Source organism: Paroedura picta, chromosome 3 (genome assembly GCF_049243985.1).
Source record: "Paroedura picta isolate Pp20150507F chromosome 3, Ppicta_v3.0, whole genome shotgun sequence".
NCBI classification, from domain to species: domain Eukaryota; kingdom Metazoa; phylum Chordata; class Lepidosauria; order Squamata; family Gekkonidae; genus Paroedura; species Paroedura picta.
Genome location: NC_135371.1, coordinates 95,567,882 through 95,594,656, shown reverse-complemented (window position 1 = coordinate 95,594,656; position 26,775 = coordinate 95,567,882). Strand labels below are relative to the sequence as shown.

The 26,775-nt window shown below is 44.2% G+C and overlaps 1 protein-coding gene across 3 annotated transcripts in view; it reads left to right on the top strand.

Moving 5' to 3' along the window:
- The first annotated feature begins 327 nt into the window (after nt 1-327).
- Nucleotides 328-26,775, top strand: part of SEPTIN8 (septin 8) — an 85,569-nt gene continuing 59,121 nt past the window's right edge. Inside the window, exon 1 of one of the 3 annotated variants that reach the window (XM_077326913.1) lies at nt 328-674. In XM_077326913.1, the coding sequence (XP_077183028.1) occupies nt 645-674 (30 nt within the window). In that variant the 5' untranslated portion in view covers nt 328-644. The remainder of the gene's footprint in view (nt 675-26,775) is intronic. The other 2 variants (XM_077326915.1, XM_077326914.1) reach the window with 2 other exon arrangements.

The following is a 26,775-nucleotide window of genomic DNA, read 5'->3' as shown; positions in this document are numbered from 1 at the left end:
AACACGCCTGCCCACCTGAATAATTTCAGAACTAAAACAAAGAAGGTACTTTGATTTTTTAGCCAATCACTATGTCTCAGCTGTGGCGTCCCATCCTCAGCATGGGGGTGGAGACTCACGGAAGTAAGGAAATACTACCACCCTCCCTTACAGGGCTGTTGTGAGGATACCTGCAAAAATTATGTGATCCGCTTTGGATACACAAACCGCCCAACAGTAGGCATTTATTTTGTTGTTCCTCTGTAATCGCCAACATTCCCTTTACCCACACCGTGGCCCAATTGAGTGTGGGACTACAGTTCCCAGCATCCCTCTCTTTGGAATACCGGGCAGCTGCAGTCAGGCAATTCCATCTTTTCCTCCCGGCTCCGTATGGGGGATTCTCAAACCAGGCGAGATCCGCCGAGGCTCTCCTTGCAGAGGGATCCGTGTTTCCCAAGTGCTCCGAACGCCGCAAAGCTTCGGGCGAGGGCGGCGCCCCGCGTTCTCCGCCGCCTGCGAGGGGGAGTTTCCAGGAAGTGGCCATATTGGATTCATTCAGTTGCATCAATCCAGCGAGGAGAGCAGGTTCTCCGAAGGCGGATCGAGGGCCGTAGACCTACCGGAGGATCCCCTCGGCCTTTGCTCCCTGGATCTTTCCAGCCATGGCTGCAACGGACCTAGAGCGCTTTTCGGTGAGTAGCAGGAGTTGGGCTTGCCTCGGGCGGGGGGCAGGGTGAAGACAAGCACGCACGCTCCTCCGAAGCGAGCAGGGAAGACTGAGCCTTAGACGCTGTGGAGGGGTGTGTGTGTGTGTGTGTTTGGGGGGGGGGGTAAGAAAGAAATGGTTTTCCTGTGGAAAGTTTCGCGACAGGTCTCAATATGTGTGTCCGAGTTTTGGATTGCATTCCTTTCTCTTGGGAGGGACGCGGTTCAGCGTCAGGGATCTTCCATGCCTTCTCTTGCAAAAGAGCCTGCATCTAGGCGGCATACTCCAAAAAAAGACTCAGGAATGCGATTGCCACTTATGTGTTCCCAGCCAGGCGTGGTTTCGGGGGGAGAGCGCATCTTTTCCCGTGATTTTCTGTTTGCGTGTGAAATCGTGCTAGTTTTGAATGAGTTATGCCAGAGTTGAAGGATGAAATTTTGTTAATGTGTCCAAAATTCTACATATGGCATGTGCAGGTAGCCTCACGACAGCATGGGGGAGAGGGTGGGGGGAGGAGACACCTACCAATCTCTTCTTGTCCAGATGTAGGATGTCTACATGTTCCTTTTGATTCCCCTCCCTCTTTCACGTTGCTTTGGACTCTGCAGCAGGCATAATCAGCTGCTGAGCTTCTACAGTGGTAACTATGGTACCCATTCCATATTCCTTAAATAAGTCTCACTGAGTTCAATAGAGCTTATGCCAAAGACTCCTTAGTCTCCTGTCGGAAACGTCTAATTGAAAACAATGGCTCATCAGGGGAAGTAGTTTATGTTGTGGAAGTAAGGTTTCATATTTAAAGAGACATAATTTGTAGCAGGGTAGTCTGAATTTGAAGGGATGTTCTTTGGGAGAGGGAAACCATATAAAGGCACCGAACTAAACTGAAAACAGAAATGCAGTGGCACCTTAAAGACTTAACAAAATGTATTCCCTCATAAGCGTCTGTGAATTAGAGCTCGCTTCATTGGGCCCATAAAGTGTTCATCCACGTGTGATTTATTTGTACTTTCAAGTTTCATTACACAGAAAGGGGGGAAAGCTACAGAGTGAGGCCTGTTTGACACAATGACCACTCTAAGACAAATCCATCCATACCAGTGGATGAAGATCACTTCTAACTGAAGAAGACAGGCAGAGGAGGATAAACATAAAATCTAACTCAGGGAGGTTCAGGACAAGAATGATAAACAGACCTGATGATTAACATCTGTGGGTGGGTCCTGTTGAGCTGTTGACACCTATGGTGGGCAATGAAACACAACAGAGGTTGAAGCCTGGGGGAGAACATAGTATTTCAGCATTTTCACGTATGTTTTCCCTTTGAATTCTTTTGAATTTGTTTATAGGAGAAAAGAAACCGGTTTCTGAACAGCAACTCATTTTGTGAATGTTTAAGGTGCCACTGGATTCTAGTTTTATTTTGCTGTAGCATTGCTCCTTCTTGGGGGTTATCTCTGTTGATTTCAGAGATGTTGCTGTGAGTGTCATATATTCCAGTGGTTCCCAACCTTTTTATCACCAGGGCCCACTCAACGCCTTTTACTGAGGCCCGGTGGGGGGGGGGTAGTTTACTCCTCTACTCTCAACCACTGCCCTAACACTCTCTGATCACTATGGTAATGCTTAAACATCCCTTCAAAATAAGATACAGACACGCCACAATAATGAACATGAGGAACATTTTATTTTCATGGAAATTTTAACTCATGACAATGACAAATCAATGGGAACCCTGAGCTTGTTTCTCTGCAACGAGATAGTCCCATCTGGGAGTGATGGGAGACAATGACACCCGAAGTGTGTTGCAAAGGGGCGGGGGGGGGAAAGGCGTCCTTCGGGGCCCACCTCCAATTAGTTGAAGGACCACATGTGGTCCACGGTCCACAGGTTGGGGATCGCTAATATATGCAAAATGTTCATGTAAACCTGGCCAGTTTACATTGCGGGAGACAAAGCACCTGGTCCTGAAGTGAGCTTTTCTATATGATGATGATGGCATTTATACTTTAATAATAATGACTGGTTGGGATTATGACTTTGATTTTGTAATTATGCTGAGGTTAATTTGTTTCCCTTTTGGTATAACTTAAGCAGAACACAGGAACAACTTATTTCTTCATCTAGTGTGGCATATCATCACAGGGCCCTTGGACATCTGGACAGCCACAGTCGGGCCACCCCTTCTCTAGAGCGGCAGACCAGAATCTGGGAGACTCAGATTCAAATCCCACTTTGCCATAAAAATTGGCTAGTGACCTTAGACTCTGATAGCTTGACCTACCTCAAAGAGTTGTTGTGAGACAAAAATGGAGGAGAGGGAAACACTGTAAGCCATTCTGAGTCCCTACTGGGGAGAAAGTCAGGGTGTAAATTAAGTAGACGTAAAGATTCAATTGAGGGTACTCGTAGCACTGTTTTGATTTGCACTGAGATAGCTGCATCAATCTATGCATCATATTGAATTAAGCCTGAGTTTATATATACACAGGGCAGGTGAAACCTTCAGGTCTTATGATTCTGCTAATGTCTATGGCGTTCTGTGTAAACTAAGGAAGTCTTAAAGATAGGTGCATAAAATTTCATGTCTGCTGTGTATTTAAATAACTGATCTATAACATCTCTTTCTGTCACTCCCAATTTATCCCTGTGTGGTATCTACTAAAACAAGCAGTTATTTTTTTTCTTTCAGAATAATTTTTTAAACAGCTGCTTGTCAAAGTTCTGTGCATTGTTTTCCTATCTTGAACACAGCCAACGTTTTGTTTGAATGGCCAGATGTCCTTGGCCAATGCAAATCCTTAATTGTGTAAATGTTGGCATCTAAACAAGACAGAAGCAAGGGATGGCTCCCTGAGCCAACACTGTGGGTGTCTCTGAATGGTAAATCCAATTGATAGTTGACTTGTGCATTTGGAAAGCACACACTAAACTGTGCTTTGCTGTGTGCTTCAAATGTCAGATGGAAAATTTGGAGAGTGCTCTGCATCTTGATAAGTTGAGACTAGGAGAGCTGATTATCATCCTGTTTAGAAAAGACAAAATCTTGTAAATGGCTGTGTGCATCTACATTGTGTATAGCTCTGTACATTGCATGATCTCATTAGATGTGGTGAAAGAAAAGCTGTTTCTCTCTTGTTCATTTCTCAGCCAGGCCCTGATGCTGTCTTCAACCAGGCACAAACATGTTCTCTTCCATTTTAAAATTTCAGCCATCCTGTGGGAAAATTCACATGGCGTGCAGGTTGTGAAAGGCGTGAACACGTATTTTGTTTATAGCTGTTGCCCGTCCATTGATTTTGATTTTGAAGGCTGTTTGCAATTGGGCTGTATGCTATTCATCAAGGGATAGGGGTAAGGAGAATAAGAATCAAGTCACAGTTGACTTACGGTGACCCCCCATCCATGGGTCATTCCTGGCAAGAGATGAGTAGAGACAGTTTGCCATTGATTGACTTCCTCTGCATAGCAGCCCGTGACTTCCTTGAGGGTATCCTGTACAAATACTAACTGCTCAACTCCCGGACTCTGGGGAGCATGGGCGAAGCTGGCCTATTTGGGAAGCTTAATGGGGGTAAAGGTGGGATAAAAGGTTTGTGAATTCATTTTCTGGCTTTACAGGGCTGGTAGATTTCACAGATGTTGAGGCTTCTAGATAACTGGTTGCATTGCCAAGGCTTCAGCAATAAAGATGCAAATTAACACAGCTGTGATTGTTACTTTGAGCTTGTTCAGTTCCCAGGGAAATTGCTTCTGCGCAACTGGAGAACTGTTTCCTTGCCCTGCAAAGATTTGTTGCTGGGATTCCTCACATGAATAATATGTCATATTTCTGGCATCCTTGGAATTTGAATGAACTTGAGGAAAAGTGATAATTTGCAGAAGGCTCTTGAAGCCACCAAGAAGGCTGGAGAATTGTTGCTCACGAGTCTGGTTCTAGTAGACTTTTTCAGAGGCAAAAGAGTTTGTTGTACAAAGTATCCATTGTATACAAGCTGTTAATGACACAAGGGTAGGGGATCACAAGGAGAGCATTGCGATGAGTGCCTGGAGTAAAATTTACTGCTTGTGCATGAACACCATTTCCATTGTATCCAAGACAAATGCCCCCAGTGAACATGATGCCGATGTTATCAATGCTTGTGATGAGCTATGTATAGTTTCCTCAGTTTTGCCTTCTTAGTAATGTTTTCCATGGAGGTAATGCCTGAACCGATCCATAATGGAAAACATAACAAGGTGGAAATTGAAGAAGGCCCAGGGAAAATGCTGGAATACCACATAGAAACCAGTTCTTCTAAGCTTGTGATAGTGCCTATGCCCTTGCTTGAGGTGCCTTAGAATTAATGCATGCAAGGAAGTGTGATGAAAGTGGGGGGTCTTTCTTTTTCTTTTCAGGCAACAATTATACAGGTATGTGTGGGCAGTCAAGCTTGTAATTTTGTTAGTACACTTTGTGGATTTTTTTCTTTGGTAGGGCTGATAGATGTTCTCTCTGTCACAGTCCAGTGTGATCAGAGGAATGATTGTGGGGGGAACTAGGCAAGGAAGAAGGCTGCATGGCTTTTAGTGTGTGTGTGGGGAGTAAATGGCTGAAATTTGAGATAGCTGAAGATGGGAAGAGAGTTTGCTCCTCTGTTGCATAAACGTGGGTTACTCAGGTCAGGAGGCAGGTATAGTCTCTATTGCAGTGGTGTTCCTTTACATTGGGGTGGCCAAACTGTGGCTTTCCAGATGTCCCCGGACTACAGTTACCATGAGCCCCTGCCACAGTTTGGCCACCTCTGCTTGACATACGTTAATACAGTAGTTGTTCTCTCATGTGGATGATGGTCATAGACTCTTGACAGACCTTGTAGCCGTCAGGGCTTGGGCTGGCTTGAACTGCAGTACCAGGAACACCCCAGGAATCAGTTTGCTATGGGTGTCTGTACCTAAAGCTGTATTGCACCTGCACGGTATCTGCAGTACACGGGCACTCTCTCCACTTCATAGTGACCTTTTACAGTTCATGCCATAGGTATGGAAAAGGTCACAGTTCACACCACCCAGGAGCAGCTTCTTTTTAACATTCTGCAATCTTTTTTTAACATTCTGCAATTTTAACATTCTGCATTGTAGGTGATAAAACCAGGCAACAGCAATTATTTTTATTTATATACAGGACAAAAATAAACTGTGTTTGGAGAGTATAGGAAGTGCAAATCATTTGTATTCCAGTCGCATGTTGGGTGTTTTGTAACACTGCCAACAGCTTGAGCGCAGTGGTTACTGTATTCCTATCAGGAACAGTTAGCTCAAAGGGGAAATTGTTCCAGTATTCATGTTTGATGCACTCGGTGTGAAAAACAAGAACTATGCAGGGGCTACAGTTTAGCTTGTGTGGCATCACTGGCGGAGGGAACCAAGACCTCATTTACATGAGGAGAACAGACAGCATGCTGTATGCTGTGTGATTGCTATCGGAATTTGAGCTAGATAGAATTGGTGTAAGCTTAAATCCATGGCACTGTTCAAAGGCTTAGGTTCTATTGTGAAGCTTTTTCTGAAGGGATGGCAAGGAAATACTTGTCACTCATTTGCACTGGAAATAAATGTAACTTTTGTAAGCCAAAGAAGTTATAGCAGCAGGTTTTATGAGTTAATTACATATTTTTTTACTTCCTGGTTGAACTGCCTCTTCCCCCAGTCAACCTCTTCATTCCCATCTCCCATCCACCTGCAGCATCATGGCCTTAGTGGGGTGAAGTGGGAAGCATGACTTCTGCTCCTTTTCCCTCTGTCCATGCTGTAGTGTTCTTCACTTCTTCAGACAAATGTTAACCATTTGAGTTTTTGTAATTCCCCAGTGTTTTTTAAAGGTTTGGGATTTCTTCAAACCTGGGTTCCCCCTGAAGTTTGTAGAAATATCTCCTTTCTGCATAGCCCCAGTCCATAGACTTAAGTGTCTACAGTAGGGACCATGTTGAGAATTAGATCTAATACTTATTTTGAATTTAAACTTGAACTTTATTGTATACAGAATTTGTGCATATGTGTTATGAGGGGGGGAGGTTGACAGTAATTTGAAAGGAGTAATTTGAAAGGAGATGTGCATGTCGTCCCCCAAAATAGGTATTAAGTAAGAATTTCTAGAGTACCTTTGCCTACTCATATGTGACCTCAGGTATAATGGGTCAGTGAGAATTAATGATGTGGCTAAACTGGGAACATCTCTGCACAGCCATGAAGCCTGCTGGAAGGCCATGGACAGGTCATACGCTCTAATTCGATCTATTTTGCAGGTTGACTATGAAAGAACAATAAAACTGAGTGCTAAAATTAGACTGGATGTCTTGATTTTGAGATCTCCAGGCTCCAGGATGCTAACTAAGAAGCAGCAGTTACTTACTCGGTTTGTGTCCATAAAATGGAAGCTATAGCTGCAATCCTGTGCATCCTTGTGAGTAAAGTCATTTTTTCGTGGGAGTTGTTAGCAAGTAAACATTGATTTGAGATGCAGATTATGTTGGTAGACTTTGATCAGGACTTTGGTCTTCTCTGTCCACGTGCCAAGAGGAATGCAAAGTGATTTTACTCTGAGTGGATTTGTTCTTTTTGAAAAGAGGGTGACTTTGTAGGCCTGCAGGACAGTAGTTCCTGTGAATAAAAGAGATTTACCATAGATAGTGCTAGTGCAAGCAGCCTTTACACCAGTGGTCCCCAACCTTTTTATCACCGAGGACCGGTCAACGCTTGACCATTTTACTGAGGCCTGGGAGGGGGGTCAGCTTTTGCTGAGGGACATTGCTGCCGCCACCTGAGCCCCTGTTCTACTTGCTTTCCTACTGGCACCCCTGACTTCCCACCACCCGCTGGGGGGCGCTGCCAGCAGCAGCTGCACAGTGCCACGCCGAGGGGGAACCCCAGCCATGGCGGCCGCTGGAAAGCACCAAAGGTGAGCCGGCGGCAGAGTGGTAGGGCAGCCCCCAAGGCAGCAGCGGGGGAGGAGGACGAGGAGGAGCCACGGCCCGGTACACACTAATCCACGAACCGGTACCAGTCCCTGGACCGGGGGTTGGAGACCACTGCTATAAACAATAAAATTCATGACTGACTGACTGATAGAAAGACACCCTGCAGGGCACAGTGCCACGCCGAGGGGGAACCCCAGCCATGGCGCCCGCTGGAAAGCACCAAAGGTGAGCCGGCGGCAGTGGCAGGGCAGCCCCTGAGGCAGCAGCGGGGGAGGAGGACGAGGAGGAGCCACGGCCCGGTACCAACTGATCTACGAACCGGTACCGGTCCCCGGACTGGGGGTTGGGGACCACTGCTTTACTCAACAGCACCTTTACTCTGACTTAGAGGAGAAAATGGTTGCACATTCACAGTGTTAATGCCTTCATTCTCATTATACTAGCTGGTAAATAAACATGGCCATTACCCATGGGAACTGGAATCGAGTACATCCACTTTTCCATAACATACCAGTTCTTATCTCCTGTTTTTATCTCTTGCAGATGAGAAGCATAGTGAAACCAATAATGCATGTCTGAATTCTTTACCATGGGTGTAGACTGGTAGTAAGGTAACCTCCCTGTGCTAAAAGCTAGTTTATCAGGCTAATTTCCTGTTTGTAGGAAGATGTCTTCCCCACCCCATCCCTGGAGTGTGTAAATGTGCAGTTCCATGGAGTTTCAGTGGGTACATTTCCAGCTCCTGGGAGCGGATGGACTTGGGATATCATCATAAGGCATATGATATCACCTTAAGGCACTTTGCTGAGCTAAATCATCTGGGTTTGATCAGTGCCTGGATGGGCAGCTGTCTGGGAGAATGAGGAGCACTGCCTTGAGGTTCAGAATGGAAGAAAGGGAGGGCAGAAATGAAATAAATAATTGTGGAGGTTGGCTTTTGATTTTGGTCATGGTAAATCTGGACTCAACCATGGGTCACATAATGGAATGATGAGATTTGGTGCTTAATTTACAAACTAGGGGGAAAGCACATTTTATTTAAAAATAAAATGGACCTAGGCCCCCTCCCCGGTGAAGCCTTCCCGGGGCCTGACAGTCCCGGGGCCGGATGTGCCGCACTCCCCGCAGCACTCGGTGCGGGGAGAAGACCATGGCCGGTGAGTCGGGAGTGCATCAGGCCTGGTCTTCATGCCGCGGCGAAGGCCTGGCGTCCCCATGGCTTGTGGGCGGGAAGGCCGTGGCTTGTGGGCAGGAAGGGAGCAGGGCCGCCGTGTCTTTGATGCAGCATCCCTGCTTCTTTCCCACGGCACCCCTCTCCGGCCAAGCTGGCTGCGTGGCCGGTGGAAAAGGAGCAGGCCTGCTGCATCGAAAACGTGGTGGCCCTGCTCCTTTCCCCAGCGCGAAGGGACCCCAGCCGGTGGACTTACCTGCGGGGAAGCCTCTTCCTTTGGTGTGGCGACTCCCCGGCCGGGCCAGCTGAGGACGGACCAAGCAGCCAATGGGGAGCTGCGCAAAACGCAGCTCCCCATTGGCTGCTTGGCCCTGGAATAACACTTGGAGGGGTCAATCAGGAGCCGCTTTGCGGCTCCTGATTGGCCCCTCCGAGTTTTTATCATGGACTCAGCCCACCCCTTCTCCTCCCCTTTACCCCTTAGCCTTTTATTTATACAACTCCACAGGAGCGGTTTAAAGATAGTTCAGAGTGTTTTCGTGAAATAGTACTTAAGTGACGAGGGCTGCCAACCTCCAGTTGGGGAGATCTTCTAGAATTATAATTGATCTCTAGACTACATTTATTTATTTTATTTAAAACATTTATTTCACTTTCCCTGGAGAAAATGACTAGTTTGGAAGGACCCTCTGTTAACCTGCAGAGGTCCCTCCCCTCCCTGAACTCCGCTCTCCTGCATTTTATTCACCCAAGGGATCCTAGTCCCCAGGTGGGACCTGGGGATTGCCTGGCATTATAGCTCATCTCCAGGCAACAGATCAGTTCCCCTGGATAAAATGGCTGCTTAGGAGGGTGGACTCCATAGCGTAATGCCCCTCTGAGGTCCCTCCCTGCCCCAAATTCCACTTGCTCCCAGCTCCACCCCCAAAGTCCCCAGGTATTTCCTAACCTAGAGCTGGCAACCCTAATCCACCCTCAGATCTCCAGTTTCCCCAAAACTGAAGTTGGTGACCCTATAAATAATACTATGCATAGTTTAGTGTTCTGTTCAAGATTGAAATGTTGGTCACATGTTTCAAAATACTTCATGTTACGTCCAGTCTTATCAGTTTCTGGTCTCTCTCTATATATATTATTACTACCACCACCACCTCCTCCTCCTTTATTAGCATGCAGCAAGTATAAATCACAGATAGTTGAACAAGATGCATATACAATTTTTATATTTTATGTTTAAAAAAACACCCTTCCTTTCCCTCTAGGCTACATGGACTCAGTTTTGTAGTTACATGTGTTAGAAGGTTAAATTGTATCTTCTGAAAAGGCCTGGGGGGAGTCCTAAGGTCTGTCTCTTTAGCCACTGACAGTGAGACAATGTTTCTGTTATCATGCCCTGGGAAGCCTTTTTTTCCGCTTCCCCAGCCTGGTGAAGAGAGCACAGAAACTTGTACAGTGTTGTGTGCCGTTTGGGGGGGAATCAGGTTTTGATGTGGACCTTGTTCCTTGACTTTCCTATGGGTTACTATGGCTAGCTGTAATTCTGCCTGAATTCACTGCTACAGTAGGAAGACAGGGCGTACCCCTCTTAGAATACTAGGTCTGTTAGAACAGTGGTCCCCAACCTTTTTTTGGCTGGGGACCGGCAGGGCGACGGCCACGCCCGCGCAGCGTGCATGCGTGGCTGCGCATGCGCACATGCGCACTGCGCAGCCGAAATCGCGCATCCCGCTTCCCACCACCTCCCCAACCCACGCACCTCGCTAGGGCCCGGGGGGGCCGTGCCGGCCCCTCCTCGAGCCCCATCCTTGCACCCATTGCTTCTCTGGGTGCAGTGCCCCCAGCCTCCACATGCCCATTTTTACTAATGGGCTTTATTACTAGTTCTTAATATAGTTAAAGCTTAACTGAAGTCAACTTTCACCAGAGTTTGGATTGACTGGGACTTAATTGTGAACAGATGAACAGCCTCCCCCCTCAGCCCCCATCCCAAGCAGTGCTTCTCCTTCAGGGGAACTGATCTCTGCAATCTGGAGAAGAGCTTTCATTCTGGGATTTCTCCAGGTTCCACCTGGAGGCTGGCATCTCTGAACAGTGGCAGGGATGCCTCCAGCTGGGACCTGGAGTTCCCACTTCTGGGGTTTCTTGAAGCCTGAAGAATTTTTCAGGGGTTAAAAATCTGAGAAAACCTGACATAGAGGCAATAATTGAGAAACCCACTGTAAGTTCTTTGCCAGCCAATGTTTTCATGTTTGTTAGTAACATGCAACTGTTTTTGATTTATTATGATATTGAAGATATTGGAGAAGACTCTTGCGAGTCCCTTGGACTGCAAGGCGAACAAACCGGTCAGTCCTAGAGGAGATCAGCCCTGACTGCTCCTTAGAAGGCCAGATCCTGAAGATGAAACTCAAATACTTTGGCCACCTCATGAGAAGGAAGGACTCCCTGGAGAAGAGCCTAATGCTGGGAGCGATCAAGGGCAAAAGAAGAAGGGGACGATAGAGAATGAGGTGGCTGGATGGAGTCACTGAAGCAGTAGGTGCAAACTTAAATGGACTCCGGGGAATGGTAGAGGACAGAAAGGCCTGGAGGATCATTGTTCATGGGGTCGCGATGGGTCGGACATGACTTCGCACCTAACAACAAATGATATTGAACTGACCCGAAGAATGTACAGACTGAAAGGTTTTCAGTTTATTAAGCAAATTTTGCTATCAATGAAATATTTTCAGTGAATGAAGAAACTGTGACAAGTGTATGATTATTTGATGTTTGTTACTAGAAATTACTGTCACCCAGCATCTCTCTTTGTTTCCCACCTGGAGCCTGGCATCCCTGCACCTCTGTGGGGTCCAAAGCCAGGGCTTTTCTCCAGGGGGACTGATCTCTGTAGCCTGGAAATGGCCTGCAATTCCAGCAATCCCCAGGTCCCAATGTCTCCCATCCTGCAATCTTTCTGCCGTAGAGTCCCTGCTCCCAAGCAAGTTCTTTAATCTCCAGGAGCCTCGAGATGAGTAGTTGTTGTGGAGTCCCCTCCTCCAAAACAGCCATTTCCCCCTGGGGAACTGATCTCTGTAATCCAATTCCAGGAAATTTCCTGCCTGCAGCTGGAGGTTGGTGCCTCTGGGTCAGGAATGTTCCTTGAGGTTTGGAGGTGGGGCCTCTAGAGTCCAAGGGGAGGAGGGATCTTCTGCCATGTAGCCAGCCCCCAGGAGGGCTGCAGTGCAGGTGTGCATCCTAGCACCCATCGAATTCCTGGGTACAAAGGGCTTTGCCTCTACTACCTTAAATAAACCTTAAGGGTGTCACTCGCCTCAAACTTTGTTCTACTTCAGACCAACATAGCCACACACCTGAATCTATTCCCATATTAGATGGTTTTACATTTACAGTTATTTTGTACTTATCTTGTGTATACATTATCCTTACTATGCACAGAAGATGTTTGGAAGCCCTTGTTTGACTCTGTTTCCCTTCTTAACCAATGTCAATTTTAAAGTGTAGCTTTATGCCTAGGTTTGTATTTTTACCTTTTTTGGGGGCGGGGGGGGGGCGGGAAGAGCTACCACCACTTCTGCAACAAAGTTTAAAACAAGTGATACTATGTCTGTCCCTTCTCAATTCATGCAGATTGTTAAATGTAAAATATGGCTGAGAGAATTATTTAGAAAAATCTGACAAGTGATTTGGGTCAAGCTGGAGATCTGGGCTTGTTTTGATAGAAATGCCCTCCCCCCCAAGTGCTAATGGATTTATGCTTAGTCCCTGACTGGCCAGGGCTAGTCTCCGCTTTTAGATGATAGGGTGTTCCTGGCAGATGAAGGAGCTCGGGAAAACATTTGAAAAATGCTACCAATAACTGAGGCAGCCGTGTGAGAACAGGTCATGTGCTGCCCTGCTTGCATTTCATAACAGACCACGACTGTTAAGTGTTCCGTAGAGCATTGCTGTGGGAAAGCTTCTCCTGTGATTTCCCTCTGGAACTGGTTTGTGGTATTTCATGCCTAAGAGATAGGGCAGAGTCTCTTTCAGAAAGAAGGACCCATATGGGATGTGTTGAATGAGCTGCATGGGTGGAATTTTCCCATGATGGCTTATTCTGTCTCTACCCCCCCCAAGCTTTGTAGCATTTCTGTGAGAATGTAAGGTGCCACAAGGCACCTCTGTGCTTTACTCTAACAAATGGGCACAATCCCCTCTAGATATTATTAAATGTCCTGAAGTATGTGGTGAGTACTGCTGGAAGCCTTAGTAACAAGGGGGAAATGCATTGCTCTCCCCTGCAAAGGATTCTGCTGGTTATATTTCACTGATGGCATGAGGTTGTGAAAACATAGAAGACATCCACCCCCCCCCCCCCAAAAAAAAAAAAGGCTTCAGGGCTGCATCAGAAATGCCAAGGTTAAAAAGGACAGCTCTTTTGCCATATTCAAACTTACATTAGAAAAATGTGCAGCTACATTTTAAAAAATGTTACAGCAAACCTCAGGTTGTTGTCAATAATAACCTTATCTATCACCCAAAACTCTGGAGGAGAAGGCTCTGCTAGAGGAACTTGTCAGGCATCTGCAGCCAGCCAAACTGGGTGGTTTCTGGTATGTTGTTGCTTGCCTAATACACAAGAAAACGAAGGCTTGCTTTGATGTCATAGTAAGGTTTCAGAGGTACCTGAAGAGGAGCAAGAGCTATCCCTTGCCATCACATTATGCCTCAGTGACACTGCAGAGGAAACTCCTTTCCAATATTGGAGGTGGCTTGAATATGTAGGGTAGGTGGGAAATACAGCTGCCAGTTCTGTGTTGGGACATAACTGCCGACTTTAGGGGTGGAGCCGGGAGAGACAGGATTGGGGGCAGGGAGGGACCTCAGTGGTGGATAATGCTATGGAGTCCACTCTCTGAAGGGGAACAAATCTCTGTCATCTGGAGATGAGCTGTAAAATTGGGTAATCCCCAGGTCCCACCTGAGGATTGGCATCCCTAGTGGGAAACATGCCTTGGTGATTGTGTGGCTCTTTGCTCCCTTCTTTTCTTAATGGCAACACTGGTTTTCCAAGTAAAATAGCATTTGAAGTCTCTGTATGGGAGACAGTGGTGGCTCCACTCAAAATGTGCATGAGCCACCATTGTGTTGAGTTGACAGTTTGTGACTGGAGATGCTGGCATTCCCGGTCCACCAAGCGGGCTGGTAGAAGCCGTGGTGAGCCTGCTCCATCCTTCCCCCCTCCATTGAGGGGTAGAACTGTTTTTGCCTTCCACTTTGCCCCCCTGATTGGAGACTACATTTACTTTAGTTACAGCTGGGCATGATCCAGATTTCCCAGGCCTACAAGCTCAGATTCAGGCATGCCGAGGATGCCAGTTCTCTCTGCTAAACCAGCTCTACTCCTCCTCTAGGCTTTTATAGTTGCAAAGATAAGAGCTTGAAAATGTTTAAACAATGATTGTGATGTAGATGAACAGGATTGTCAGGGGTCATACTCTCTCTTGCTTGAGAGAAATATGTCAGATCAACTTCATTCTGGGCAGAGTTGTCTTACCTTGGTTCAGAATGAGTGCTTTTACTAGTGCGGAGGATATGTAGAGCAGATCCACATGTAAGCAGAAATTGAATGGACAGATGAGTGATTTAGAATGTGATGACAGCAGCCCTGTATGCCCCAGTGCAATGTAGTGCCAATCTCTAAAGCTCACTGGGGGGACCATAGGTGAGGGTTGATGCAACTCTGGCTTGGGAAATTCCTGGAGTTTTGGGAGTGGAGTTTGGGGAGGGGAGGTATTGTACTGCCAGCAGGGTATTATGCCATAGAGTCCACCTCAAAGCAGCCATTTTCTCCAGGGGAACTGATCTCTGTAGCCTGGAGATCAGCTGTAGTTCCAGGATATCTCCAGGACCCATCTGGAGGTTGGCAGCTCTGCATGGGTTAGCTAGTCACTATCTCTGACCCTGATAATGAGGATAATCATAATGCAGAATGGGCAGGGTGCAGGTATGTAGGTACATAATAATCCACACATGTTGCCCTTGGGGTGGGGCGGTGTCTAGATTAGCGATTCCCAACCTGTGGGCCGTGGACCACATGTGGTCCTTCGACTAATTGGAGGTGGGCCCGGAAGGATGCCTTCTCCCCCCCCCCCCCGGCCCTTTACTTCATCCCCCCCAGCCCTTTACAACACACTTCATTGTTGTGGCGTGTCTGTATCTTATTTTGAAGGGATGTTTAAACATTACCATAGCAATCAGAGAGCGTTAGGGCAGTGGTTGAGAGTAAACTACCCCCTCCCACCGGGCCTCAGTAAAAGGCGTTGAGTGGTCCCCGGTGAGTGGTCCCTGGCATTGAGTGGTCCCTGGTGATAAAAAGGTTGGGGACCACTGGTCTAGATTACCAAGGTAGAAGTAGCAACTTAGTCTAATGTTTAAGTCTTTATAGTGTTAAAGAGATCTGACATTGGTGCTGATTTGTGATCATAACTCTTCTGAAAAGGTTTAGATGGTCATCAGAGGAGGAAAATATTTGAAAGCATTTACTAAATTTACTGATTTAGCCTTTCTTTTTATACCAGGCAGTGTTTTTCTTTCTCAGAGCTGTACTCATGCGAGGAATGGAATTCTTGTGCTTCTAAAATTGTGAACTTTCTCATCCCTTAAGGTCATTCTAGAGGAAATGTCTTTCATTTTTCTGCTTCATGACTTCCTTCTGTTTTAACCAACTCCTCCAAAGCACAGCTTGTCTGTGTAGAAGTGTTTAGACTTGGTCCAAACATGCAGCAGAATGGACTGTACCACTTCAGGCAGCAGGTGAGGGATTTCAGTTTTTGAAGTTCCTCTTGATATGTTCAGGGGCTTTTGTACAGGGGAACATTAAATGCACTGTTTTACATGATATAAGGAACACACGTACATCCTGTATTTACATGTGAACATCCACTTCTAAGGAACAATCAACACACTGTCACTCTGCAAATCAAACTAGGGACGTGGTTAAATTATTCCTGGGTTTAAATTATGCATTTAGCTGTTAACATGCGTTGAATGTAAAATGAGAATTAACCAGCACTCAAGAGTACACTGTATACAGATTATACATACAGTATGGTGTAGTGGTTAGGAGTGCGGACTTCTAATCTGGCATGCCGGGTTCGATTCTGCACTCCCCCACATGCAGCCAGCTGGGTGACCTTGGGCTCACCACAGCACTGATAAAGCTTTTTCTGACCGAGCAGGAATATCAGGGCTCTCTCAGTCTCACCCACCTCACAGGGTGTCTGTTGTGGAGAGAGGAAAGAGAAGGTGACTGTAAGCTGTTTTGAAACTCCTTCGGGGAGAGAAAAGAGGCATATAAAATGGAGTGGTATGACCCATTCTTCTACATCAGAAATCTACAAGCTTATTGTACTGAATATGTAGACTAGGCCTTACATTAAAAAAATGAATTTAATGGCACCTTTAAGAACATCAAAGATTTATTCAAGGCGTGAACTGTCATGTGCATGCACACTTCCTCAGACAATAGAACAGGGATCATAAGATAAAAGTACAGATATAAGGAGAAAGTAAATTAGTAGCAAAGTAGTAAGCAGGACTATAAGTCCAAATATGCAGTATGATAAATTTTTGCTAGAATAGCCAAGCAGTCCTGTGGATTCAGTTGTTTACAAAAACATTGGAGAAATAAAAATGTAAAATTAGTGATTAATGGCAGACACTTTCCCAGTTTTTAAAATAAGTAATTAAAAGCGACTTCTTGTTAGCCCCATCCATCTCCACCCAGGCATGGGGGCATCCCCACAAGTGACAAGCCATGCTGAGTATGTTATCCTGTTCTGTCTAACCGAATTAGATTCTCAACAGAATTACACACTTATATCACATGAAGGACAATTGAACCCACAGGACTGATTGGCTTTTCTAGCAAAGAATTATCATACTGCATATTTGGACTTATGATGCTGTTTACAAATTTGCTACTAATTTACCTTCCCCTTATATCTTTACTTGAACAACCTATTGTATTTTTGTTTATGTACAGCATTCCCCCCTCAGAGCAGCCACTATATCTTTTCAATGCAGTATTTATAACTAACTTTAAAACAACCCTTTTTTTACAGAGGTCATGAAAATGCCTGTTTTTTGCATGCATAAATGGTAGCATGTTTTTGATCTCCTCCCCTGTGCCACTGTACACCAATGAGGGACACCAATGAGCCTCTAGTCTCTCATCCACCAATGGGAGACGCCCCTTTTTCGGCGCAGACTCTCCCACCTCTCCTATGACATTACACAAACAGAAAATGAATTTATTCATTTCATCAGAGGCATTTGCAAGCATTTTAGTCCTTTCTCTATGAGGAATAACATACATCTGATAGGGAAAGGTTGTAGTGTTTTCAAAAAACTGTGCTCTGATGGAAATTACTTGTTGAGATCTGTGTCCATGAACTACGATTCCCATAAGGCCCTGCCAGTAGCATGTGCCAGAGACATGGTCATGTGATATTACAACTGACCATGGCCTGCCAATGAGCATCTAGCACAGTGAATGAATTGCCCCCCCCCCTGCTATTTGCCATTAGAAGTCTGTCTTTCAGTGCATAATCCTTGCAGGAAAAACACAATTGTTTTAAAAATGACGATTTAATAGGTTCAGTGTGTTGGCTTCGATGAAGACCTTGGTATGCATAACCCACCATAATTGCTGCTGGTTTTTATCTTCCTTATTCCTCTTAATATACTTTGGGTTTTGGTTTTGGGTAAGCTACTTCGAATCATAGAGTTGGAAAGGGCCATACAGGCCATCTAGTCCAACCCCCTGCTCAACGCAGGATCAGCCCAAAGCATCCTAAAGCATCCAAGAAAAGTGTGTATCCAACCTTTGCTTGAAGACTGCCAGTGAGGGGGAGCTCACCACCTCCTTAGGCAGCCTATTCCACTGCTGAACTACTCTGACTGTGAAAAGCTTTTTCCTGATATCTAGCCTATATCGTTGTACTTGTAGTTTAAACCCATTACTGCATGTCCTCTCCTCTGCAGCCAATCGGAACAGCATCCTGCCCTCCTCCAAATGTCAACCTTTCAAATACTTAAAGAGGGCTATCATGTCCCCTCTCAACCTCCTTTTCTCCAGGCTGAACATTCCCAAATCTCTCAACCTATCTTCATAGGGCTTGGTCCCTTGGCCCCAGATCATCTTCGTCTCTCTCCTCTGTATCCTTTCAATTTTATCTACATCCTTCTTGAAGTGAGGCCTCCAGAACTGCACACTACTCCAGATGTGGTTGACCAGTGCCGTATACAATGGGACTATGACATCTTGTGATTTTGATGTGATGCCCCTGTTGATACAGCCCAAAATGGCATTCGCCTTTTTTACTGCTGCATCACACTGCCTGCTCATGTTTAGCTTACAATCCACAAGTACCCCAAGGTCTCGTTCATACACAGTGTTACCTAGAAGCATATTCCCCATCCAGTAGGTATGCTTTTCATTTTTCTGACCCAGATGCAGAACTTTACACTTATCTTTATTAAATTGCATCTTGTTCTCATTTGCCCATTTTTTCTTTATGGATCTGATAGGTTAAAAAGTGACATGTATGTGCTTTAAACAAAGTTTAAATCAATCCCATGGCACTACTTCCCAACCTGAAGTCTGAAGTGATGTAGCCCAGGCAGTAGTTTTATGATAAATCTCTTTTTCACTCCCTTGTGAGTCTTTTACTATGGGTTTGTTTACTCTAAGGCAAGTGCAAGGACAAATCAGAAAAACAAGCCAAATTTGGTATACTTTCCATTTAAGAAGGGTAAGAAGGCATCATTGTTAAAACGTTACCCATCTGTATAAGCCCTTGGGAGGCTTTGCTTCTGTGCACTAAGGTTGACCAAGAGATCTAACCTGCCTGAGTTGACTCATTTATCTTCTAGCTATCACAGTTTTGATCTATAGATATCTGGGAATCTTTCACATGAATGCTTGTAGAAGACTTGCTATCCATATGTTTCCTGTTGGACAGTTGTAAATATTGTAAAGGGAGATGTTCTCTTAATTGGTATTCTTTTTTTTTAAAACTACTTATGGTAAAGATTTGTATATTTCTGTGGTGCTGCACTTTGAAAAACCTGTTTTTTCATGGCTTAGTCTTATATTAAGGGGAAAACTCTTCTGCATGGGAATTGCAGATCCCCCCTCCCCCCGCAACTCCCTTTCCAGGCTGCTTCGTGGGACACTTTGGAGGGTGCTCTGACATTTAGGAACAGTTTTCTGAGGTGTTATAGTGAGAGGTGGGCCAGAAAAGCCCAATTGCATGAGTAGAATACTGTGCACAACCATTTGAACCTCAACTCAAATTCCCTTCCACTCAGATTCTTGTATGTATTCTGTCTTGTTTAGTTAAATGTGAATTAAATTTAGAATTCCACATGATTTTCTTAATACTTCAGGTGTAATGCAAGACAGGCATGGCCAATTTTATAAATAACTAAATATGTAATATGGATGCATGTATGGTAGTGTCCTCTATGTTCAGTGGTTATGTTGTTGTAGTCACATTTATTATAGGCATTAAACATTAACTTCCTTTTATGAATGGGATGGGCAACTGATGAAAGAGCATGTTCTGACATAAAGCAGCCATTTTTCCTACATGATGATTATTTTAATTATCACAGTAACCATGAGAGATTCTGCCTGGGAAACTATGACTAGGGAAGGATCACCCACTGAGCTTCATAGCTTAGAGGAAATTTGAATGTAGGCCTTGATGGTCCAGGGACCACACTGACTCACACAAGGGTTACCATTAAGCATAAACATCAAGCTCTTTTTTAAATGGGGGAGTTGTGCTTTTAATTACTTGCCACTAAACAGCAACTCATCTGCCCTTAATGTATGGGTGTGATTCTGTGACCAGCAAAATGCCTTGACTTTTGGAGCATCCTGTTCAAGTTCTTGCCTTTTGTTTATGGGTTTGTGTTTAATTACTTCATGTTCATGCCTAGGGATGCCAGTCCCAAGGTGGGACCCAGGGATCTCCCAGTTTTACAGCTAATCTCCAGAATAAAGAGATCAGTTGCACTGGAGAAAATGGCTGCCTTGGGGGGTGGACTCCATAGCATTATATTCGATTGAGATCCTTCCCCACTCCAAATCCCACTCATTCCTGGCTCCATCCTCAAAGTTTCCAGGTATTTCCTAACCTAAAGCTGGCTTCAACCAGGAACCTGAGGAAAAGATTGGGTACTTCCTTTAACTTTAATGGCACTCAAGAAATTTTTTCTATTCCAAATTAATAAAATATTTTATTCAACATAGAGGGGAAAGGTCAGGTGGAATCAGAGATGAACATTTCTGAGGTAAAACCAGTATATGCACCAACTTTAGTTCTTAAGTTTCAGGCTAATGGGAGTTTTATAAGCTCTTCAGACTTATTTAAAATCTTTATATTAGAGGTTTTTGTTCCACTGTTTTCCAGGCACTCCAGCACACTTTCAGTATTCGGACTCTGGGTTTTCACAAGGCTGGTACACACTTTTCAGTACCTAGACTCTCTCTTGAATACCAGTACTTCTCTTGAGTTTTAAACTGATTCTTAAGGACTCCAAAGGCAGTTTCTAACCACACCAGGTTGTATTTACACCATTTTTCACAGAAGTCTGTTCACTGATCCTGTTAAATCAAACCCCCTTTAAAACATTTGTTTATGCATGCACGATGATACCGTGTTTTTTTTGCATACCATATTAGACCAAAGTAAATGATTATGCATTTGAGAGAGTTATTCTTGAGGGAGGGTTACTTCCTCTATTGTACTATGAGCTCATTGGTAGGCTATGATGTGCAGCAATGTTGTAACTGACACATGCTGCTCGCAGAACATCATAGGAATTGTAGTTCCTGGGATTTCTGTTCAGCCATTGGTGCTTGCTAGCATAGTGGAGGAAAGAAAAAATATGGTCATGTTTATGCATGCTGGAACTGATGTAAAGGAAAAAGTTGTAGCTCCCTGGAACTGATGTAAAGGAAAAAGTTGTAGCAAAGCAAGTTTTCTATACTATGAGGAAATGATGCAGAAAATGCATGCTTGCTGCCATGAGGGGTGAGTGCCATGCAGAAACAAAAATATGATGGTGGGGTTTGTGTGGGGAAATCTGCCACATGCAGAAACCAAGAAAAAGATGTGGGTATTGCAGAGTATTTGTGAGGTTTCCCTCAATGCATACTGTATGACTGGGTAGGGAATTTTCTTCTCTCTCTAGAACAGGGGTAGTCAAACTGCGGCCCTCCAGATGTCCATGGACTCCAATTCCCAAGAGCCCCCTGCCAGCATTTGCTGGCAGGGGGCTCATGGGAATTGGAGTCCATGGACATCTGGAGGGCCGCAGTTTGACTACCCCTGCTCTAGAAGATCTATTCCCCTTCCTTAGTTTGAATGGGAGCTTCTATCTAACTATCCACTCATCCTTTCCAACTTTCCCAAGTTCTCCTGTCAATGTTAAGCTGCTCTTAGTCAGGGCTGATCATCTCTAAAATCTGTCTGCTTTGCTGATGCTAAACAATCAGATTGCTTGGAGCAGCCTGTCACTCAAAGCTCTCTGTTTCTGTGATGAATTAACACTTCACAGTACTTTAACTGTCTGTACGTCACTTTTAAGCTTTAAAAAAGTGCAGTCAATCACATATCAGTTGCTAAGAGTGGGGTGTCAGGGAGTGGTGGTGGAAACATACACTTCCCACAATTACACTGGTGCAACAGCCACAAGCTAATGTGAACAATTAAATGATTAGGAACATGTAATTATTTTTAAAGAGTTAACTTTGTGGTAAGGAGATGATTAAGAGACATGTTTATAGAAAGTGAACTGATGGATATGTTAGAGTTAAGTACCAAAACATTTTGAAAACCTCTTTTTGACAGTAAGATTGCCTGAAGAATGGAGATTTTCAGCACTGGTGTAGTTGTTGATGTAGTTAAAGAGAAGTGGAGTTTGAGATGAGAGAAAAGGCTGGCTGCTGGGGAAATGAATCCTAGCCAGTAGGTCTGACCAGCAGAGCCCAAAAAATTATGGAGCCCAAAAGGTATTATTTTGACCACTGAACAGTATAAAATGTTGCTTCCAATGTTAGCTTTATAATGTTCATTGCAAATAAGAATGGCCAGAAGATTCATTTTACCAATACAAGGAAGTGTCTTTCCATGGCTTCATTCAGATCCTGTGGGAAGGCACAATACAATAAATGTCAGTGTGCTGTCTTCCATGTCATCTAGTAGTGCTGTATGCAGGAGGGAGAGATACATGCACATGCTAGAACTGCCTGCTTGCTGGCCCTATCCATGTTTTTTCACAGCAAGTTTGCTTCAGTACGTCTGAACTACATTCTTGCTATTTTGCCTGTGCAACATCCATTTGAAATGCAAGCCAGACAGCTAGACCATATATCTTTAAAGGTGGTGATTCAGGATGAAAGTGGATAAGGTAAGAGCCTGGCAGAGTGAAAGGAAAGGAATTGAAAGGTGTGGGATGGAATACATTTTATAAATAGCCTTGAAGACCATGCTCCAAAACCTGGCTTGAATCTGTTTATGCTTTTGAATTCCTTTTCCTCCCTCACCTTCCTCCTTTCCCTCCCTGCAATCCTTAGATCATGAGACATGGTTTTATGTGCTGACCTCATTGCACTGACCTCTTCGTTGCTCTAATTTTTGTCCCTGCTTTTTTAGTCAAACCCATACTGCAGTGAATTTCCTAACATGCATATGCTGGGCATGGGGGCATTTTAGCCTGGAAGCAAAGCCAGTTTTGAATTGTCAGCACCATAGAAATGCTTGTGCAGTCCAGTTCTACAAAAGCAACATCACAAATGTCATTCAAAGCTGCTTCTTCCTTTCCTGATCTGCATTATGGGAATGTGAACAAAATAGTGCAGTGTTATTTCCAGTCTCATACAACCTGCTCAAATTGGCTGCTTTGTTGGTCTATACAAATGTACTCTAGATTAGCGATCCCCAACCTGTGGGCCGCGGACCACATGTGGTCCTTTGACTAATTGGAGGTGGGCCCCGAAGGACGCCTTCTCTCCCCCCCCGGCCCTTTACTTCACCCCCCCCCAGCCCTTTACAACACACTTCATTGTTGTGGCGTGTCTGTATCTTATTTTGAAGGGATGTTTAAACATTGCCATAACGATCAGAGAGCGTTAGGGCAGTGGTTGGGAGTAGAGGAGTAAACTACCCCCCCCCCACCGGGCCTCAGTAAAAGGCGTTGAGTGGTCCCCGGTGAGTGGTCCCCAGCGTTGAGTGGTCCCCGGTGATAAAAAGGTTGGGGACCACTGCTCTAGATCATCTGGATTTTGAATCTCTGACAACATTTATTGTTGGGTTTTTATTTCACCTCACTTTCATAATGGGCCCCGATTTATTCTTCGATCTATTCGATTTATTCTTCGATCCCCGATAACTGAACATACTTGTTGGTAGCTTCTTGCTTTTCTTTTAAAAATCATTTGATACCAGGGATTGGGGGTGGAGACATGGCACTTGGATAGCTCGAATACTTTGAGCTCCTGTTCCACTGAGGGTCAATCGCTGCTGTGATTGACAGAATCGGGTTTTGGGTACGCTAACCCACCCACAATCTTCTCAGGAATTCCTTGTGAATCTCTGGGGCCTCTCTGTTCCGCAGGGAAATTAATATCCCACTGGAACGTAAGCTCAGTGTGCACAGGGTCCAGTAAGTGCCGTCCGCCATTTTAAAATCTTTTTCTCTTCTTTCAACTCTGCAATCTACAAAACTCTTATCTCAAAGCTAATTGGATACTTCCCTGCAAGATTTTTGATTCATCACAACTTTGGAGTGAAAACATCTGGTAGACATCAGATCGAGCCTATAAACAGTGAGTGGGGTTTCCCCCGGCACCTTCTCCTCTGGAACAAACTCTCGGTGTGGAAAGCTGCTTTCTTTAATTTAAGCAAGCTAGAGTGACAGGAAGATAAGCGAATCTACTTTGATCCTCTACTACGATTTATTGCAACTGTGAACTGAGGGGAGGACATCTGCTAAACTCCAAGACATTAAGACATCAATCAACGCATAAAGACGCAAGTACTTTCCCGTTAATTCTTCCCCCCCCCCCATCTCTGGCTCTGCTTGAAGCCACCTCGATACGAGGCAGGCCAATTTTCTTTTCTAAGTAGAAGAAGGACTTAAAATAACTCAAACTAATTAGTAATAGCTCTTACGGCATTTGTTTTGGTTTTCGGAGATAAGAGATAAGAGCCGTGGGTGAGAAGATCTCGCAAGAATTCTGTTCCAGTACGAGACATTGCTTTAATATCAAAACAGACTGTTGCTCTTCGTTAGGACTCCGTAGGACCTCTACTGGTTATTCGCAAAATTGCCTACAACATGTCCATGCTAAAGAAATTTGCTTATTTATTAGAGAAGCAGACCCAAGACTTGAAAGCATATACAGATGGCTTGCTTAAAGATATGCTCAAGGAGTTCAAGGGCAGCAAGGAAGAAGTCTCTAACAGGAATGATGAATCAATAACAGTGTCTGATGATAGCTCTAAACAAGGTGGAAAATTACCAGCAGAAGAGAAATTTGAAACTATGGAGATGGAAAAGGGGATGTCGGAGCTTTGCAGCCTAGATAAGGACTCCCTACCTAAGAAGACATACAGCCACTCCAAAGCAACAGTATACAAGAACCAATCAAAAGATATATGGATCTGCTGTGAAAGTAATCAATTGAAATGAGTTTCTTGGGAAAAAAACTGTACTGATATTGGAGCCCAGGAGGTACAACTGTTTCAAGACTCACCGATGTATACTCCGAGGGAAAGACTACAACTGCACTCTCTAAGCCAAAGGCCAACTGGACAGAACATGGGTCAGCGGGAACAACAGGATGCGGCAGGCCTCGATATGAGACCCCCTTAAGAAGCTTGGGGAATGGAAATGAAACACAGTGGTTGAAATTCTTTTCCTCCTCCTGCTTTTTTTCGTAGACACACACACACACACACACACACACACACATACATATACATATTTCTTTTTCCGTACAACTAAGTAGGCTTTTATTTTTTATTTTTTATTTTCCCTAGTGGAAATGAGGATGGCTCTAAGACCATGTTAAGTATAAATTGTTTATGATTGTTAAAATTGTTAAAAACTATGCAAACAAATGTTGAAACAATGGTAACAAAGTAGACTTCTCTTTTTAAATGTGGTGGAAACGTGAAAAAGTTTATAAGCTTTGGGTAAAAGTCCATAATATTGTAGCCATGTGGAGTCTTATAATCTTAAATGAAGAAAAGAGGCTTTTCAAGAACAATGGGGCCCTTATCTGATTTACCTAAGAAAATAAGTTAAAAGGGGATTGAAACGGGGTATCAAGTATATCAAACAAAGAGCATAATCTTTTTCTTTCTGTATCAATAATGTAGATTATTTGCATTGTATTATCTTTAAATATTACAAAAGGGGATTGAAATGGGGGACTAAATGTATCAAATGATTTCTTTTTCTTTTTCTGTATTAACAATGTAGATTGCCTGTATTTCATTATCTTTAATCTTGGAAAACAAAAATAAAAATCTTATTTAAAAAAATCATTTGATACCTGCTGACTTACAAATGGAAATTTTCTGCATTAACTCATTAAACTTAAGTTTCCTTCTTGCTAAAATAGTAAAGCTATATTTGGGCTGTAAAAAATCTGGATTCCACATGATGCTTCTTTAGATTAAAGGCACAGAAATTTTCCAGTACTTCACAAATATATATCTCAGAGAGATGGCTAGGCAGAAACCCAGCTTCCTGACTTAAGTTTCTATATGGCCTTTTTTTTGTATGGAGGAATTTTGAATTATTGGAACCTGCAGATTCTAAAGTTGTACATCTTAGACACAGAGTTACTACAGAAATTCACAAACTGGTTCACAAACTGAAAATCAGCCTGAACTTGAGCCAGTTCACACCTTGTGAACTGATGTTCAGAGAAGTTGCCTTCCTCGAACATTTACCAGACTTGTAGTCAATTCACTTGGCTGTTTGGTACCAGCCATTTAAATCTGGCAGCTGAGCAGCAGGAGGTGTGCCGGTCAACTGTTGGGTTTAAATGTCCCCGGTACCTTTGAGCCAATGGCCTATTGATACTTAAAATAGTTATATAAGGAGAGGTGGTAGGATTTTTCCACTTTTTTCCACAACAAACTGACATTGGAGGATTAGAGGACTAAGCCACTGAAGAAGTCACTGAAAACAAATTATCTAGAAGCCGTTATGGTTGTTTCTTCTTGTATATCAAACAAATTGTAAAAGGAATTGTATTGGAATTCAATATATACACTATCACACGTATATTGCCATGGAAAGGTTCCTTGTTTTTCTGTTGCGTTTAAATGTCTAACAGTCAGCTATTTAAACCTAACAGCTAATCAGTGGTACCTGCAAAGATATTAGGCTTAAATGTCTGCAAGCTATTAAATCCCTCATATTTTCTGGGCTTTGAAATAGGGGGGAGACAAGCTGACCAATTAAATAGTTGCAAAACATTAAATGAACCTTTCTCAAACTGTTTTACCATTGAGAAACTCCTGAAACATTGTTCGGGCTTTGAGAAATCCTAGAAGTGGCACAATCATGCAGAATATGGTTAGGCAGCATAGCTGTGTATCTCTCACCCATTTGGGAAACCCTTCAAGGGTTTCATGAACCCTGGTTGAGAAAACCTGCATTAAACCCTTCGAAAACAGATCAAATGGCTGGCAGCTGTTTAACCCTTCCTGGGTATCCCTCAGTGAGCCACAGGTGGCAGGATGTTCTTTTCAGGACAGTCTCCACCCCTTTACTCCTGCTGCAGCCAGGAGAGAGGGGGAACGGAACTTGTCAGACTGACTCAATTTGGGTGGGTTCCTTCTGGATTGCTTTAGTGTTTGGTTTGGGTGCTGCCCTGAACC